Here is a 17396-nt window from a genome sequence, read left to right as displayed (position 1 = left end):
GTGATAAATTCTCTCTCTCTCTCTCTCTCTCTCTCTATATATATATATATATATATGTATCTTTAATCAGAAAGGAGGTATATTCTGCTCAGCTTAGCTCCTCTCCTCAATGGACATCAGTGCCTGAGTGCTAGCCCCAGTGGGTATAATATTCATCCACTCTGTCCCAAGGACCACACAAAGGATCTGTGTGGTTCTCAATATAAATTCAGATTCCCCAGCAATGTCTCTCACCAAGTAACCAGGAACCCCCAAGGTTGTGGAGTCTACCAGTGAGACTGCTCAAAGTCCCAGCCACACCGTGAGTCCTCCCACACATCCTCAGTTTTTCTCACAGTCCCGTTTCAGAAGCTTCACACAGTCACAAGCTCCTTGCCCCCTATTCTCCCGGCCAGAGTCAATAGTCTCCACTCAGCTGGATGCTGGGTGCAGACAGGAGCTGGCACAGTTGTTACATATATCCAAAATGGTACCTGCTCTATCAGCTTGTTACAGTATGCCATTGTAAAGTGACTGGGGAGAGAGAAATGTGTCTGTTTTGTCCTTTTTTTCCCTCCTCAAGTTTGGCTGATACACTTTCCCCCAAGGGGCTCTAAGCCTGGTTCCCTCTAGGCTCTTCCTGCCACTTTTCCACCAGTGGCTTGGACTACTGTGGTCTGGTCTTACCTCACTTTTCAATGCTGGTGCCTAAGTTCTCAGCTGTAGGAGTCCTGAGCTGTAGGCACCCATGCCCTCCTTGTAGGTCCACCATGTCCCTCTAATTTCAGTAGTTTCCTCTGCCATTTTATCCCTAAATCTCCTCTAAGACTAAACTATCTCCACTTTTTAAAAAAACTATCCTTTCCTGGGCTACAGCAGTAAGCTCCCTCCCTACTCTGCCTTCTTGGAACCAAGAAGAAATAGTTTTAACTTCTCCCTTAAGAAACCAGAAATTAAACAGCAAAAAACCAAAGCAAACGGGAGAAAAATAATAAAAATTACAGCAGAAGTAAATTGAAAAATTGGAAAGCAGTAGGGAAAATTAATGAAACCATAGGCATATTCTTTGCAAAAAGTAAAATTTTTAAATATCTAACCCAGCTAACCAAAAGACAACAGAAACAAATTAATAATATCAGAAATGAGAGAAGGGACATTACTATGATTACAGTGGACAATAAAATAATAGTAAAGGAATATTGTGAACAATTCTTTCCCCATGAACTTGATGATTTAGATGAAATGGGACAGTTCCTTGAAAGATGCATTTGAGCAAAATTCAGATAAGGAGAAATAGATCTATCTGAACAGGCCTGTATCTTCCAGAAAGCAGAATATAAGGCAACATTAACTCATTTTATATGACCATTATTGCTCTAATGCCAGAACCAAATAAAAGACATTACAAGAAAATGAATCTCCAAACCAGTACGTCTTATTAACATTTATGCAAAAATCCTCAATAAGATATTAGCGACGTGAATCCAACAATATATAAAAATGAATTGAGCACTATAACCAAGTGAGATTTATTTCATCAAGGCTGATTGGCATTCAAAATTCATTAATGCAATCTGTCTCATCAGTAGGCTAAGAAAAAAGTCATATGATATCAAGTGTACACATGCAGAAAAAGTGTTTTACAAAATCCAGCACCCACTCACAATTAAAACAAATCCCTCAGCAAACTAGAAATAGTTTCCTCAGCTTGATAAAGAACATATACTGAAAACCCATAGCTAAAATAGTTAATGGGTAAGAAACCAGATGCTTTCATTCTATGCTTGGGCATAAAGCAAGATGTCCCCTCTTGTTACCCCTAATTAATGCAATAAGACAATAAAAGGAATAAAAGGAGTGCAGAATAGGAAAGAAGAAATAAAATGGTCTTTGTTCATAAATTACATGATTGTGTATGTGGAAAATCTCTAGGGATCAGCCAAAAAGGGAAGAAAAAAACCTCTTATAAGTAATAAGAAATTATAACAAGGTTGCAAGATAACAGGTTAATATCCAAAGTCATTCACATAAGCAGAAATGAACAACTGGAATTTGAAGTTAAAATCACAATACTATTTATATTACCATAAAAGAGGAAATAAATACTTAATTATAAATCTAATGAAATAGTTACTAGATCTTTATGAGAGAAAATCACAAGACTCTGATAAAGAAGTCAAAAGAGATTAAAATAAATGTAGATAGGAAGGCTCATTGTCAGGATTTCAGTTCTTCCTAACTTGATCTGTAAATCTAATGCAGTTGCAGTAAAAATCCCAATAAGTTATTTTGTGAATACCAACAAACTGATTCTAAGGTTTATATGAAAAAGCGAAAGACATATAATAGTGAACACAAAGAGCAGAGTTGGAGTGCTGGTATTACCCTACCTCAAGACTAACTGTAAAGTTGTAGTAATCTGTGTGATATTGGTAAAATAATAGATCAGTGGAATAAAATAGAGAACCCAGAAATAGATCCACACAAACATAGTCAGTCAGGTTTTTTTTTTAAAGATTTATTTATTTATTTATTTATTTATTTCAAAATAGTTACAGAAAGAGATCTTCCATCAGCTGGTTAACTTCCTGAATGGCTGTAATGGCCAGAGCTGGACAAGCCAAAGCCAGGAGCCAGCAGCGAGGAGCTTCATCTGGGTCTCCCACATGGGTGGCAGGGGCTCAAACACTTGGTTTTTTCAGGCCATTAGCAGGAGCTGGATTGGAAGTGGAAAAGCTAGGACACAAACTGGCACCCATATGGGATGCCAGAATCTATGCCACAATGCCTATTAGTGAACTGATCTTTGACAAAGGAACAAGATCAATACTGGAGAAAGAATAGTCCTTTCAACACATGGTGCTGGAATAATTAGATACCCCGATGGCAAAAAAAAAAAAAAAAAAAAAAAAAATCTAGACTAACCTTACACTGTTTATAGCAGTTCACTCAAAATGGAATATGGAACTAATGCAAAAGGAAAAACCATAGAACTTCTAGAAGATGACATAGGAAAAAATTGAGAAAACCTTGGGTTTGGAAACTTGTTTTTAGATACAACATCAAAAGTGTGATCCATGAAAGAAAAATAAATTGGACTTCTTTTCTTTTTTACAGTTTATTTATTTAATTGAAAAGCAGAATGACAAAAAGAGGGAGAGAGCTTCCATCCTCTGGTTCCCTCCTCAAATACCCAAAATAGCCAGGACTGGGCCAGGTAGAAGTGAGGAGCCAGAAACTCCATCTGGGTCTCCCACAGAGGTGGCAAGTTTCCAGGTACTTGAGCTACCATCTGCTGCCTTTAGGGTGTGCATTAGAGGGAGCTAGATTGGTATCAGGGGCAGGATTTGAACCTAGGCACTCTGATATGGGATGTGGGCACCAAGCAGCAACTTAACCCACTGCACCACATTGCTCACCCCGAGTTTGACTTCCTTCAATTAAAAACTTTTGATTTGTGAAAGACATTGTTAGGAGAATGAAAAGCCAAGCCACAAACTCTGAGAAAATATTTGCAAAACATGTATGTGATGAATGGCTTTTTTAAAAAAAACTTTTATTTAATAAATATAAATTTCCAAAGTACAGCTTATGGATTACAATGGCTCCCCCCACCATAACTTCCCTCCCACCTGTAACCCTCCCCTCTCCCATTCCATTCACATCAAGATTCATTTTCAATTATCTTTATATATAGAAGATCAACTTAGTATATACTAGGTAAACATTTCAACAGTTTGCACCCACATGGAAGCACAAAGTATAAAGTACTGTTTGAGTACTAGTTATAGCATTAATTCACAATGTACAACACATTAAGGACAGAGATCCTACATGAGGAGTAAGTGCACAGTGATTCCTGTTGTTGATTTAACAAATTGACACTCTTGTTTATGGCATCAGTAATCACCCTAGGCTCTTGTCATGAGTTGCCAAGGCTATGGAAGCCTTTTGAGATCACCGACTCTGATCATATTTAGACAAGGTCATAGTCAAAGTGGAAGTTCTCTCCTCCCTTCAGAGAAAGGTACCTCCTTCTTTGATGGCCCTGTTCTTTCCAACTGGGATCTCACTCGCAGAGATCTTTCATATATTTTTTTTTTTTTGCCAGAGTGTCTTGGCTTTCTATGCCTAAAATACTCTCATGGGGCTCTTCAGCCAGATCTGAATGCCTTAAGAGCTGATTCTGAGGCCAGAGTGCTGTTTAGGACATCTGCCATTCTAAGAGTCTGCTGTGTATCCCATTTCCCATGTTGGATCATTCTCTCCCTTTTTTTTTTTTATTCTATCAGTATTTTTAGACACTAGACTTGTTTATGTAATCCCTTTGACTCTTAGTCCTATCATTATGATCAATTGTGAACAGAAATTGATCACTGGGACTAGTGAGATGGCATTGATACATGCCACCTTGATGGGACTGAATTGGAATCCCCTGGTATGTTTCTAACTCTACCGTATGGGGCAAGTCAGCTTGAGCATGTCCCAAATTGTACATCTCTTCCCTCTCTTATTCTCACTCTTATAATTAACAGGGATCACTTTTCAGTTAAATTTCAACACCTAAGAATAACTGTGTATTAATTACAGAGTTCAACCAATAGTATTAAGTAGAACAAACAAAAAATACTAGGAGGGATAAAGTATTAAGTTGTTCATCAACAGTCAGGACAAGGGCTGATCACGTTGATGAAGGGCTTTTATTCAAAATATGCAGACTCTTAAAACTCAAGAAAAAAATAATCCCAATTAAGTAGTGGCAAGAAATATAAATAGACACACCTTACCAAGAGAATATACAGATTGAAAATAAGAATATGAAGATATGCTCAATATCATATTTCATTAGGGAACTGCAAGCTAAAATAATAAAATATACCAATATGTACTTTTTAGAGTGGCTAAAATTTTAAAAACTGACAATAGCTAATCCTGATGAGGGTGTGGGGCAGAAGTTCTCATTCCACATTTTGCATTTGAGAATGCAAAATGGTATAATCACTTTGGAAAACAGTTTGACAATTACTTATAGAACTAAAAATAGCCTTAATGTATGACCTAGCAGTTACTATCCTGTCGCTCCCCCTCTTCGTGGAGGAACGACACTAAACCCTGCCTAGGCTTCCTATCCAAGTCACGGCACCATTATGTTGCTCCCCCTCTTCGCAGAGGAACGACACAGGACCCTGCGCTGTTCTTTTGTCTGCTCGGCCCTCCCCGGGTTTGCTGCTGGTTCTTCCCGGGTTGGCTGCCGTCCCTCCACCTCGGTGGAGGGGTGGGCCCCCTGCCACCTTCCCCACTTCCGCAGGGGAGCGGCACACCGCTGGCCGGCTCACTCAGGGGCTGCACAGGTGTTCCTTCAGATAGGTGTTCCCCTTAGATGTTCCTGGTGCATGTCTCTCTCCTCCTTTATAGTCCTCTTCCGCCAATCCTAACTCTGCTACCCACACGCCGAGTATGCTGCTGTCCTCCAATCAGGAGCAAGATCAGCTCCTGCAGCTCAGTCAATCAAATTGGCGAGAGGCAGCTGCGTAGAAGTTGTTACTCCCTTCTCAGCGCCATATTGTGGGAGAGCAGATGCATAGAATAAGTCTTAATTCCAGTAACTTAGTCTAGTCCGAGTTGCTCCCCACATGGGAGAGCAGATGCATAGAATAAGTCTTAATTCCAGTAACAGTCTAGCCCAAGTTGCTCCCCACACTATCCTAGGCATTTAACCAGATGAACTGAAAACTTGGTTCACACAACAGTGTCACAGTAGCTTTATTGATAATTGCCGTGCTCACTTCAGCAGCACATGTACTAAAATTGGAATGACAGTTACCCAAACTGGAATCAACAAAGATGTTCTTAAACAGGTGAATGGGTAAACAAATTGTTATCCATCTGAGCAATAGACTATTATTTGATAAGAAAATGAGACTTTACCTCCAATACATCATTAGTAAATAAAATTCTAAAGCAAAATGAGAATAAAAATCTTAAAAATAAGAAGTAGCTTTCTATATAAAATAATAATCTTCTGACCAACTTCTCAATAAAAATGATTACATTCAGTGTTCTAAGGCCATTGTAAATGTTTGGAGGAAGGTTAAAAAAGATTGATTAACTTTTGACTTCAAGGTTTTATTTATTTTTTATTTTTTATTTTTTTTGACAGGCAGAGTGGACAGTGAGAGAGAGAGAGACAGAGAGAAAGGTCTTCCTTTTTGCCATTGGTTCACCCTTCAATGGCCGCCACAGCTGGCACGCTGCGGCCGGCGCAGCGTGCTGATCCGAAAGCAGGAGCCAGGTGCTTATCCTGGTCTCCCATGGGGTGCAGGGCCCAAGCACTTGGGCCAACCTCCACTGCACTCCCCGGCCATAGCAGAGAACTGGCCTGGAAGGGGGGCAACCGGGACAGAATCCAGCGCCCCAACTGGGACTAGAACCCGGTGTGCCGGCGCCACTAGGTGGAGGATTAGCCTATTGAGCCACGGCGTTGGCCTGACTTCAAGGTTTTAAATATGCATGATAAATTACCATAGGTAATAAGGAATAGAAATATGGTATACTAATTCCAAATTAATAGAAAGAGGTAATTGAATTAGAAAATAAACTATGATAATAACATACTTTAATCAGCTAAAAAAGATTCAATAAAGGAGAAAATAAAGCAAAACAGATAAAAAGCATTAAATCTTACATAATACATAACACAGAATATAACTACAATAAATACAAATGTATTAAAATTGCTAAAGTATATTTAAATAAATGTACATTTTTCTATAGAACAAAGTGAAATCTGACATACATCATTTACAAAGATATATTACAATAATAAATGCATAGTCGAGATCAAAAGGATGTAAAAAGACACATGAGGTAAACATTAAAGGAAATCTTAGTTATCTATATTAATAACAGGTTTAGTATGCTTTCTCTGAAATGCTTGATACCAGAAGTATTGTAGATTTCAGAGTTTCAAAAATTTGTGAAAACTTTAACTGGCATTTTAATGTCATACCTGAATTCAAAAAGTTTGGATTTTGGAGCATTTCAGATCTTGGGTTTTTGAGTTGAAGAAGTTCAATTTGTAGCAAACAAAATAGGCTGTAAAACATAAAACTTTATTTTCTAAAAGGTTTACTTATTCATTTGAAATGCAGAGTTATATAGAGAGGGGTATCTTCCTTTCCTCTGATTCACTCCCTAAATGGCCTCAAGGGCTGGGACTGGGCCAGGCTGAGGCTAGGAACCTAGAACTCCATCCAGGTTTCTGGATGTGCTAACATCTTCCCATGCTTTCCCAGGCACATTAGCAGGGAGCTCTATTGGAAGTGGAACACCTGGGACTCAAACTGGTGCTCATATAGAATGTTGGCATCAGAGGTGGCAGCTTAACTCATTGCATCATAATGCTGGCCCCAACACAAAGCTTTATTAGTAAAGATCACTTACTATCAATAAGCAGTTTGCCAGAGAGATCTAGTAGTTGCAGACTTATGTTCATTAGTAAAATAACCACTCACATTCACAGTTATCATAAGACAAACAGATAAAATGTTTATGATTAAGGTGGTCTGAACAATACACTTCACAAGATGGATAAAATAGACATGTGTAGAAACCTGCTTTGAACAATCAAAATATTAGGGCATCAGAATATCTAAGAGTAAATAAATAATCCGTGATATTGGCCATTCCGTCAGGTTGGGTCAGCATGAAGGATGGAATAGAGTGTCTTCAGTGAGATTGACATCCTGGTGCTTAAATGGTGTACTTTAATATGGTGGATTTGAACTCACTTTTATGTTACATATGTCCTTTGTATGTATTAATTTAAATACAACATAAAAATTATTTCCCAGATATGATTTTCATTCTTCAGTGTATTTCAGATTGTGTCTCAGTGTAGGAGGTGCTATGTTTCCTGTGTTATCAGGAAAGATGTTAGACAGTGATTCATATCCTTTCCCAGCAGACATTCCATTCCAGTTAACATTAACTAAGTGCATACCAATCCATTATATATTTTAATACCCACAACAACCCCTAATATGTCAATGGTCAGTCCTTCACAACTATGGGAAGAAAGGCTTGTGAACTAATCCTATCATCTATCCTATTATCTAGTCCTGTCATCTTAGAAACATAAAGTAGACAGGTACATTTCTTCAGCTGATTTTTTTTTTTTTTGCCATTGGTTATAGCATCACAGAATTATATAATGTTTTAAGTGAATAGCTGTATTTTTTACAAATGAAGAAACTGAGCAACAGTCATGTCAAACAGTTTAGGTTCAAATATCTTGTTGACTCTCAAAGAGTTCTAGAATTGAAAAGACCACATCTTTCCTTACAAATAATTCAACAAACTGTAAAGCAAAATTTTTTTTTTCATTAAGAAGCATTTGAATTAATTTGAATTAGAATAATTTATAAAGTTTAAAATGAACTTTTTTTGTCAGTATTGGGCCATATTTCAAGACAGGACTTAATTGTTTCAATTTCCACATACTTGCATTTAAAGAAACTTATGAAAAGAAGGATGATAAATCCTCATTCCTGCATTTAAGGAATTTGGGCATTTATAATATGGAATGTAGGCATCAAAAGAAGACATTAACTTTTAAACTTTTTTAAGATTTCCATTCTGAAATAATTAAAGATTCACACCAAAATAAACTTGCAAAAATAATGCAAGGAATTCCCATATACCCTTCACCCTGATTTATGTCCTTAAATAACCACAGTACACTGGTATAAATCAGAAAATCAACATTGTTTTAATATCATCTAATCTAAAGACTTTATTCAAATCTAACCAATTGCCCCCAATAACCTGGTTTGGTTTTCTGGTTCAGGAATCAATCTGTGGTTGCATATGATGCATTTAATTTCTATGTCTTACTAATGTCCTTAAATTTGGAATCATTTTTAGGTGTCATAATGTTATAACCTTTCCAGTTAAAAAAAAGTGATGGCTGGTTATATTTGTAGGGTGTGCTTTAATTTGGATTTGCCTGATGTATTCTCATGATTAAATTCAGGTTATGCCTTTTAAAGGGTAAGAATACCACAGAAATGATCTTGTCTCTTTCTCAGTGCATTTATGTTAGCAGCATATGATGTCAAGTTTGTCCCATTTCCAATGATGTCAGCTTTGATCACTTGATTAAGATAGTGTCTGCCAAGTTTCTCCAATGTGAAGTTACTGTTGTCTCCTTTGTAAGCAACAAGTGTCTTGACAGGAGATATTTTGAAACTACATGATCACTTTAACACTTAATATGGTTACTTCAACACTTAGGATGGCATTTTTACCACTCAGCTTAATGGGATTTGGGGTTCCATGGGAAGTTTTTCAACTGTGCACTTAGAAGTAAGTCTGTAGGAACTATAGAGCTTTATAGTTACAAACCTCCTCCTCCCTTTCTTATTCCCCCTCTTAGTTTTTACTGAGATCTAATTTTCAACTGGCTTTGTACACATGTGATTAATTCTGTTAGGTAAAGAATTCAACTAATGGTATTACGAAAGAAAAAAAAAAAGAAAAGAAAAATAGAACTGGACTCAAAAGGCTTCCATAACCTGAGCAACTCATGGCAAGAGCCTCAGGTGATCACTGACGCCATGCATAAGAGTTTCTATGTTGTAACAGCAGGAACCACTGTTCACTTACTCCCCATGCAGGACCTCTATCCTAAATGAATCGTACCATGAGATCTAACTGTAAAACTTGTTCTCTAACAGTTTTTTATATTTTGTGTGTGTGTGTGCATGTGCAAATAGTTGAAATCTTTACTTAGTGTAGAGTTGGTATTTTGTGTATATAGTTAATTGAAAATGAATCTTAATGGAGAATGAGGCTGGGAATGGGAGAGGGAGGAGGAAGGGGAGAGAGTGGGAGTGGGAGGGTGGTATGGTGGGAAGAATCGTGTATTTCTAAAGATGTTACTCCTGAAATTTATACTCAGTAAATAAAAGGTTTCTAAAAACAAACAAAGAAAATACATGAACATCCAGTTTTTCATTATAATTTTGCCTACCAATGTTACCACCCATATATGATTTTTGCCTGAAGCAGTTATTACTGTGGAGTTTGACAAATGATAATCATCTAATTCCATCATTCCTTCATGTCTGTTAGCTGGAATTCTGTGAAGAAGAGATTTTCCTTATATTTCACTTGTATATTTATTCATTTGAAAGTTTTATATCAGTGCCAGTACTGTGGCATATCAGATAAAGTCACTGCCTACAGCTCTGGCATCCCATATGGACACTGGTTCAAGTCCTTGCTGCTCCACTTCCCACCCAGCTGCCTGCTAATGCACCTGGGAAAGCAGTGGAAGATGCTTGGGAGACCTGGAAAAAGCTCCCTGATGCTGGCTTCAAATCAGCCCAGCTCTGGCCATTGCGGCTATTTGGAGAGTTAGCCAGTGGATGGAAGATCTCTTCCTCCACCTTGCCTCCCATCTCTTTCTCTTCCTGCCCTGCCCCAGGAGTTCATCCTTTTAAATAAATAGTCTTTTAAAAAAAAAAGTTTTGGGGCTGGCGCTGTGGCACAGGGGGTTAAAGCCCTGCCCTGAAGTGCTGGCATCCCATATGGGTGCCGGTTCTAGTTCCAGCTGCTCCTCTTCCGATCCAGCTCTCTGCTATGGCCTGGGATAGCAGTGGAAGATGGCCGAAGTCCTTGGACCCCTGCACCCATGTGGGAGACCTGGAAGAAGCTCCTGGCTTCTGGCTTCGGATCAGCACTGCTCTGGCTGTTGCGGCCATCTGGGGAGTGAACCAACGGATGGAAGACCTCTCTCTCTCTCTCTCTGCCTCTCCTCTATGTGTAACTCTGACTTTCAAATAGATAAAATCAATCTTTAAAAAAAAAGTTTTAGGCCAGCACTGCGGCTCACGTGGCTAATCCTCCGCCTGTGGCGCCAGCACGCCAGATTCTGTCCCAGTTGCCCCTCTTCCAGGCCAGCTCTCTGCTGTGGCCAGGGAGTGCAGTGGAGGATGGCCCAAGTGCTTGGGCCCTACACCCACGTGGGAGACCAGGAGGAAGCGCCTGGTTCCTGGCTTCAGATCGGCGCATCGCGCCGGCTGTAGCGGCCATTTATGGGGTGAACCAATGGAAGGAAGACCTTTCTCTCTGTCTCTCTCTGTCTCTCTCTCTCTCTGTCTAAATGTGCCTGTCCAAAAAAAAAAAAAGTTTTATATCATTATAGATTCATAAGTGCCTTTTTAATTCTATGAGTAATAATACATTACTTTCATTATTCATTGATTTTGTTGTTTACATTATCCCAGTAATGACCACTCATGTTGGCTTCTGTGTCCTTTTATTATGTCCCCATTCATTTTTGAACATTTACTTTATTTCTGGCACTACAGTGTCCCAGACTCATCCTGTACTTTCCCTGCTGCAGCCCTGAAATAAACCATTTCCCCTAGGAGCCCTATATAGAGAAGAACACTATAGAAGAATATGGAATTTTTTTAATTGCTCAGGAAAGCAAAAAATATTTAAATATGGCAGAGATATTTATTATCCCATGTATCAATGAAATTGTCATTAAAAGTTTTTAAAATATCATAAGACTAGGTCTGTAAGAATAATATACAAAAAAAATCCTACCTTTGGCATGCCGGGAAAAGTACGCATTATATTTACTACCTGGTCCCAGTGGACCTTTTTTATTTTTAAAATTTAAATAATTTTATGAATAATTTACAGAAGTAAATGAAGAGAAGTGAAAATAAAATTTAAACATAGCAAATCAAATTTTTATTCCATATTTTCCTGACTTGGGCAGTATATGTAACCTGAAGTGAGCAGTTCTTTGAGTGCAACTCCCTGTTCATCAGCCATCACACAGGGACCTTGACCATACTCACGTCATCATACCAACTCCAGATTTTTTTTTTTTTTTTTGACAGGCAGAGTGGACAGTGAAAGAGAGAGAGAGAGAAAGGTCTTCCCTCGTCGTTGGTTCACCCTCCAAAGGCCGCCGCAGCCAGCGTGCTGCGGCCAGCGTACTGCGCTGATCCGATGGCAGGAGCCAGGTACTTATCCTGGTCTCCCATGGGGTGCAGGGCCCAAGCACTTGGGCCATCCTCCACTGCACTCCCTGGCCACAGCAGAGCTGGCCTGGAAGAGAGGCAACCGGGACAGAATCCGGTGCCCCGACTGGGACTAGAACCCGGTGTGCTGGCGCCGCAAGGCGGAGGATTAGCCTAGTGAGCCGCGGTGCCGGCCCAACTCCAGATTTTAAACACAGGTCTAATAGAGTCCAGCTTCTCATTACTTCTGCTTTTTCTTGTATATGTATTAGCACTATGTGGTACTCTTGAAAATTTTGAAGGCTCATAATTTTGTAGAAAAAACGATGGACATAGTTTTATTCCATCATTACAAAAATATTTTCATTTTTATTTTTATAAATAAGTATTGATGTACTAACAAACTTTTTCAATCTATACACAGTCTGTCCTTCCAGTTACCTTTGTATATATTCATAACATCAGCATTTGTCTGTTTTTAACTGACATTAAATAAACTTTTACTCATGAGTATCATAAAAAGATAAAAGAATTGCCATATATACCTTTAACAAAACAGGATGATCGGGCCAGCGCTGTGGCGCAGTAGGTTAATCCTCCACCTGTGGCGCCAGCATCCCATATGGGCGCTGGTTCTAGTCCCAGCTGCTCCTCTTCCCATCCAGCTCTCTGCTATGGCCAGGGAAAGCAGTGGAGGATGGCCCAAGTCCTTGGGCCCCTGCACCCGCATGGGAGACCGGAAGGAAGCTCCTGGCTCCTGGCTTTGGATTGGCACAGCTTTGGATCGGCATAGCTCCTGACTTCGGATTGGCGTAGCTCCAGACGTTGCGGCCATTTGGGGAGTGAACCAACAGAAGGAAGACCTTTCTCTCTGTCTCTCCCTCTCACTGTCTGCAACTCTCTCTCTCAAATAAATAAATAAAAATCTTGAAAAAACAGGAAAAAATAAAGGTTTTTAAAAAACCAGGATGATCCAATTCTCATTGCATAGTAGTAAATGATTGTTTCCTATTGAATAACTAATGAGTTGTCATATTTCATTTGTAAACTGTTTACTCTGTTTTATTTTTTATTTATTTATTTATTTTTTTGCAGCAGGGAAAGTACAATATGTGTCTGGAACACTGTAGTACCAGAAATCAAGTAAATGTTCAAAAATTAATGGGGACATAATAAAAGGACATAGGAGCCAACATGAATGGTTATTACTGGGATAATGTAAACAACAAAATCGGTGAATAATGACAGTAATGTTTTATTACCCATAGAATTAACAAGGCATCCACAAACCCATAATGATATAAAAATTTTTTAAGAACTTATTTATTTGAAATGTAGAGTTCTGCGATGGGGGGTGGGGAGAGGTCTTCCATTTGCTAGTTCACTCCTCAGATGGCTGCAGTGGCATAAACTGGGACTATCTGAAGCCAGGAGCCAGGAGCTTCTTCTTGGTCTCCCATGTGGGTGCAGGGGACCAAGGACTTGTACCATCTTCTGTTGTTTTCCTAGGAGCATTAGCAGGGAGCTGGGTCAGAAGTGGAGCAGCCAGGACTCTAATGGGCATCCATATGGGATGCTGGCACTGCAGATGGAGACTTAACCTTCTATGCCATAGCATAAACTTTAACAAAATTTATATGTTCTAAATTTCACCTTTTTTTTAACTAGGTTGGTGTTTTGGGGGGCATAGTAGAAGTCAAATGAGTGATGATGAAGTAATTCATATATGATAAAATGGCAAAATGTTTTAAAATATAAGAAATGTAAGATCTTGAAAATCCCATAATGCATACGAGATTTATAAAATGATCAATGAAACTAATTGATTATAGTAAGAAAATAAGTTTCATCTTATTAAAAATAATTTTTCTCTTTGTGCTTTTGATAACCTCTAGGAAACGATAAAGATTGTAAAATACCAACCCCTGCAAATAGGTGGAACTTTTTCACAAAGAAACTTTAAAAAATAAACTTGGACATAGTAGACCCTGATGATATTCTAAAAGTTTAGAAATGTGATTCAGTCATCTAGTGAATAAAAGGAATAAGGAACATTATTAAGGACTTCTTTTCCCTAAACCAGATAATACCCCAGAAGTAACTCCTTAATGAAATGGTCCTCTGAATTTTCTTCTTTTGTTAGCTGTAGACCATATTGTATTTCAAAGGAGTATGCAGGCATGAAGAACATATAAATGTGAGAAAATTTGTAACATGGAATGAAAAGAGAACTAGGCCAGATGTCCAAGAACTATAACTTCAATTCAGTCCTGGATATTAACTAATTCTGTTTATTTGGGCTGAGTAATCCTGGAAACCAAGTATGGTAGAAAGGGGCTTTGAATCCAAGCCATGGCAAGAACCTGCTGCTTTGTACTCAAACTTCCCTGCCTCTCAATTTTCTCATCTTTAATATAACAAAATCCTGCCTCATAGGCTTGTTGTGAATATTTAATTAACTCCTGGAAACTGTATGAACCCTGGAGGGCTGGAGCTCTCTTAATCACCTTTGCCTTTCTTGTGTCTAGAGCACAAAAAATAATGACCTTGTAATTGTATAACGTCTTATAGTTTATGATATACAGTTATGTCCGTTTAAATTCATTCTGTTAAATGCTTATAAACTTTATCTTAAAATGTCTTCAAGGAAGGAAAGCTTGTTGACTACCAGTACCTATTTTGTTAGCCTCAGTGTATGGTTTGTATGTATCTCAGACTCCATCCTTCCATCCTTGTTTGTCCCTCTCATTGGTTGACAGGTTCACTGAAGTTAAGAACTGTATTTGGTTTCTGGGTGACAGTGAAGCAAGCATGTCATAGAGGAAACTATAAATTTGGGTTGGGGCTGGATAGGATACAGTTTAAGGACTCTTGCTTTACATTAGCTTCTGTGCTTCTGTTATATACCAGTATACCAGCAAGCATGCAGAACAAGTTTTATTACTGCAACATTCCCGTAACACTTGACCATTGACTGGCTTTGTACCACCTGCATCACAGTTCCCATTCTGTTGTTTTCTCTCTTAGATCTTTATAAACAACGAGTGGCAGAACTCCGAGAGTGGGAGAGTCTTTCCTGTCTATAATCCAGCCACAGGAGAACAGGTGTGTGAAGTTCAAGAAGCAGACAAGGTACGTCTTTTGCAGAAAATGGTTTCCTATGAAATAACTACCTCCAAACAGCAGAGGAGTAAACATGTGCTCTTCTGATTCCACCACTTAGGTTCATCTGTCACTTTGTTTTCATCCTTAATTCAGAGTGTCATTCTGTCTTCAGTTGTGCCTCTCCTTCTCCAACAGGCAGATATAGACAAAGCAGTACAAGCAGCCCGCCTGGCTTTCTCTCTTGGTTCAGTGTGGAGAAGGATGGATGCTTCAGAAAGAGGACGTCTTTTAGATAAGCTTGCGGACTTGGTGGAACGCGACAGGGCAGTTCTTGCAGTAAGTAATCCAAGAAAATAGTAATTTTCTACCCAAAATTCTGCTGAAATTTAGATTCTTCAGTCTTTCTAAAAGTATGCCGGGAAGGATACCTTGGGAAAAAGCTAAAATTATGTAATACCCATGAAAAATGAGAGATGTCTGGATTTAGGGATCAGGGGAAGTGAAGGGACAAGCTTGAATGTCTCTCCTCACTGAATTTCAAAGAAAACTCACTTTCTATGACTAGTAAGGACCCCTTCAAGACACCCCCTTAATAAACAAAACAAAAACAAGCAAAAGAAGAGTCAGCATGCTGCTTAAACCAGTTTCAAATGAGGTGTTTTTTTTTTTTTTTTTTGAGAATCAAAAATGAGTAGTTTTTACCTCCCTAGAGTTAACCCCTTTTTATTAGAGAATCTTTCAGAAGCAGTAGACAATAGGGACCTCTTATGCACTTTGCTCCATTCGTACTATTTTCTAGAAACCATGGAAAAGAGGCAGCAGGAACCAGCATCTTTCTTCACTAAAGCAATCATTTTTCTCACATAACAACTTCTGTCCTAGTGGGTTTTGTTGCTGCTACTGCTGTTTTTACAATGAAAGTCAATTTCTTAGAGAATATAAGCTTTTTTGGAAATGGGACCATTTAGGGGTGCACACACTGTACACCAGAGTTCTTCACCAGGATGAACACACTTGACCAGTTAATTGTTAGGGCTTCCTTGTTGAGTCAAGGCATGCAAGCAGTGGGTGCTTCCCTCTGCTTGGGAAAACAGACCCCTGTTGGGCTTCCTTTGGAGAAAGGAGGCATTATTGTCTTTCCTCACTGTCCTTCCTACCATTGCTGTTCTTTCCTACTCTGCCCCTGAGGGATTTGTTCAAGACATGGTAACAAAAGTGATCCTTTTATGGAGATGGCATGATACTCAGCTATAGATATTTGTCTATGAAAACATTTCTGATCTGGTATTTCAGGGAATACTGTTCCAGTGAAGTGTTTATAATAATTGTGAAAAGGCATTTTCTCGTGAAGTGGCTCCTTTTTTGGAAATTTACAAGACACTGACCCTATGAAAAGCTCCAAAAAGTTCTACTTAATGTTTTTCAAATTTACTTGAGCCTCAGCTTGCCTTCTGATATTGGGCAAAATAAAAAGTTTTTTTGGAATGCCTTGAACAATGTATGATTTCTTGAGAGTCAAATTGTATTTTACTCCTTTTTTCTCTTCTTAGCACATTTCCTGGTGCATAAATGGTGAATGAGAGCACATAGATGATCAATGAAAGTCTGCTTAATTGAGTTAAATGTATTATGACACATAAATGTATTTACAACCTTTTATTAACAGTATGTACTAGAATATGATAGTTCATTTTTACAGTATATTTATTTTTTATAAAAAGATTTATTTATTTATTTTAAAGTCAGATTTAGAGAGAGGGAGAGACAGCGAGAGAGAGAAAGATCTTCTATCTGCTGGTTCACTCTCCAGATGGCCACAATGGTCAGGGCCAAGTCAGGCCAAAGACAGGAGCCAGGAACTTCATCTGGGTCTCCCCCTTGGGTCATCTTCTACTGTTTTTCTCTGGCCATTAACAGGGAGCTGGATCAGAAGCGGAGCAACCAGGACTTGAACTAGCTCCCATATGGGATGCTGTTGTTGCAGGCCTGGCTTTGCCTGCTACACCACAGCACCAAACCCTATAATTATATTTTCTTACAAAGTTCACAGGCCTTTTTCTACCTTGTTTCATTGTGCTCAAGTCTCTTTTCCCATAACACTTAAATGAGATTCTTACTTTTAAATATTCCCAAGCCACAAGAGAAGTTTTATTAAGAGGCAGTCTTTGGAACAGAGGTGAACATCTGCCCAGAAAAATGAAATTAATACCGCATCAAAGTAAGCAAAGTTGAAAATAGATTTAAGACTGCCAGCTCTCAGATGCATTT

At 38.7% G+C, this 17396-nt stretch overlaps 1 protein-coding gene across 1 annotated transcript in view; it reads left to right on the top strand.

Moving 5' to 3' along the window:
* The window catches only part of ALDH1A2 (aldehyde dehydrogenase 1 family member A2), a 126958-nt gene that overhangs the window by 45948 nt on the left and 63614 nt on the right, over positions 1 to 17396 (top strand). Inside the window, exons 2-3 of the mRNA XM_002717704.6 lie at positions 15051 to 15155; positions 15324 to 15464. Of these exons, the coding sequence (XP_002717750.1) occupies positions 15051 to 15155; positions 15324 to 15464 (246 nt within the window). The remainder of the gene's footprint in view (positions 1 to 15050; positions 15156 to 15323; positions 15465 to 17396) is intronic.

Source organism: Oryctolagus cuniculus, chromosome 12 (assembly GCF_051225735.1).
Source record: "Oryctolagus cuniculus isolate XC-2025 breed Fujian yellow rabbit chromosome 12, ASM5122573v1, whole genome shotgun sequence".
NCBI classification, from domain to species: domain Eukaryota; kingdom Metazoa; phylum Chordata; class Mammalia; order Lagomorpha; family Leporidae; genus Oryctolagus; species Oryctolagus cuniculus.
This window is presented reverse-complemented; position numbering and strand designations above follow the sequence as displayed.